We start from the raw sequence: 1,999 nt of genomic DNA, 5'->3' as shown, positions 1-1,999 counted from the left end.
CTCGGGCTTAGGAACGACAACGATAAACTAAAGTTTTAGTTGACAGGGTATTAAAAAAAATAGCATATATGCATAACACATCAACACAATTATAGTATCTAACTAATCAAGTAATCAACTAAATCACCTTCACCAAATTTCGAAAAATCAACCAAAAGACAGTGTTTATCTTGATCAAGTCATGATCTAATCAAATGTAAATGAATTTTTTTGCAAACTAGTATGAAAAACTGGAGATTACAACTACAAACGGAGTTCGACTATATCTGATAGATTAATCGTTATTTCTTTAACTGCAACTCATTAAATCTTAAAAGGAATTTGGGGGCCCTTGAAGGTGAAGACCCTAAGACTATGGGGTATGGAGGGAATTGGGTTGGGGGCATTGCTCGACACATAGTGAGGGTGAGATCCACAAGTTAAAACTCAAAAATTAGACCATATGTAGTGGTACAACCAAATAATGCCCCCACCTTGGGTGTTTTGCGACACGTGTCAGTCCAGTCAGCAAAGGGGCATGATGAGGCGTTTTCATAAACGGGTGTAGTGGGATAATGGGCAACAATGCCCTATCAATGATTACCCAATTATTATTATTTTTTTTTAAATCAAAACTAATAAAATTTCATTAAATAAAAAGAATTACATTGCTAAAAAAATAAAAACCGAAAAAAGAAATAAAAAATTACAATGCTAAAAAAAACCGAAAAAAATTAAAAAAACTAATAATCTAAAGTCCGTATTTTTGACGGATTTGTTGCCGACGCATTTGCGCTAGGATCAACGAGTCGCCTACGAGATGGTCGATGAGTTTAGACAAAAATTCTATATCTTTCTCCATTTGCCTCGATTCTTGTATCGCGACAAATTTTTTGTTTTCAGCGTTTCTTTTATGCATAGTCTCTAAACGCCTATGACCGAGATCTCGAATGTCTTGTAGGCGTTGGTTCATCTCTTCGAAATCTTCCTTCATTATGTCGGGATTAGATGGAGAGAACTCCGCCTTTTTCCCCTTATTTTTCGCACTTCTTCTGTCGGGTGGTCGTTGCAACTCCAAATCCTCGTCGTCCTCCAAATTAATGTTTAAGTCGACGTTACAAGCATTTGAAGTGGGTGTGTCCAGGTCAACCGACGATGATATTTTAGACCGCTTTGCTTTACGTCTACCGCTAGACGTCATCGTCGGTACGTTTGACCATTTATGACTTCTTCGTAAAAGCTTCCAACATCTCAAATATGTGAAGCCGCCTCTCGTCTGATTGTGTTCTTCCAACGCTCTTATTAAAATATTCACATCGTTTTGTCCGCTTCCCCAGTTGTCACTAGTGCGTTGGAAGATCTCTTGAAACTGATGACATTTATGGTTTATATCGGTCCATTTGCTAGAAATAGAATCTTTGTCCCGATATTCATCTTTACCCATCGCTCTAAAGAAGGTTTCACGATTTTTTTGCCAAAAATTGGTGATGTTTGATAATTTGCAACAAAAATACAAAAAATATAATGTTATATTATTAAAAAATAAAAATACAAAAAAGTGGACCGAAATATGTAAAAATAAAACTAATATACTTTTTAAATAGGTAAAAAAAGTGAATAAAAAAAAAGAGTTAAATGACATTTTAGGTCCTGTAGTTTGGGCCATTTTGACAGTTTAGTCCAAAGGTTTTATTTTTCTCATGTGGGTCCAAAAAGGTTTCATGATTGTCATTTTAGTCCACTGAGTTAACTTCATCCATTTTTTCAGCTAATCAGAAGGGCAATTCGGTCATTTTATGTGTAATTCTGTTAACTAGAAAAACAATTTGGCCATATATAATAAAATATTATATATTACATGTTTTTTTACGTAATCACTCAGTAGGGTTTCACATAAATACTATAATGAAATTACGTAATCACGAAATGAGTATTTCAAATCATGTAGTCACGTAATAATACATAGTCAACTATTGTTACGTACTTACGTAATCAGTTACTGGGGTTTCACATAAAATAC

At 34.5% G+C, this 1,999-nt stretch overlaps 1 protein-coding gene across 1 annotated transcript; it reads right to left on the bottom strand.

Moving 5' to 3' along the window:
- Positions 1-730: 730 nt before the first annotated feature.
- LOC110880569 lies at positions 731-1,423 on the bottom strand. Its single transcript, XM_022129067.1, has one exon. It carries the CDS (start codon positions 1,421-1,423, stop codon positions 731-733), a length of 693 nt encoding a protein of 230 aa, XP_021984759.1.
- Between the last annotated feature and the right edge of the window lie 576 nt (positions 1,424-1,999).

Source organism: Helianthus annuus, chromosome 10, assembly GCF_002127325.2.
Source record: "Helianthus annuus cultivar XRQ/B chromosome 10, HanXRQr2.0-SUNRISE, whole genome shotgun sequence".
In the NCBI taxonomy this organism is placed as follows: Eukaryota; Viridiplantae; Streptophyta; class Magnoliopsida; order Asterales; family Asteraceae; genus Helianthus; species Helianthus annuus.
This window is presented reverse-complemented; position numbering and strand designations above follow the sequence as displayed.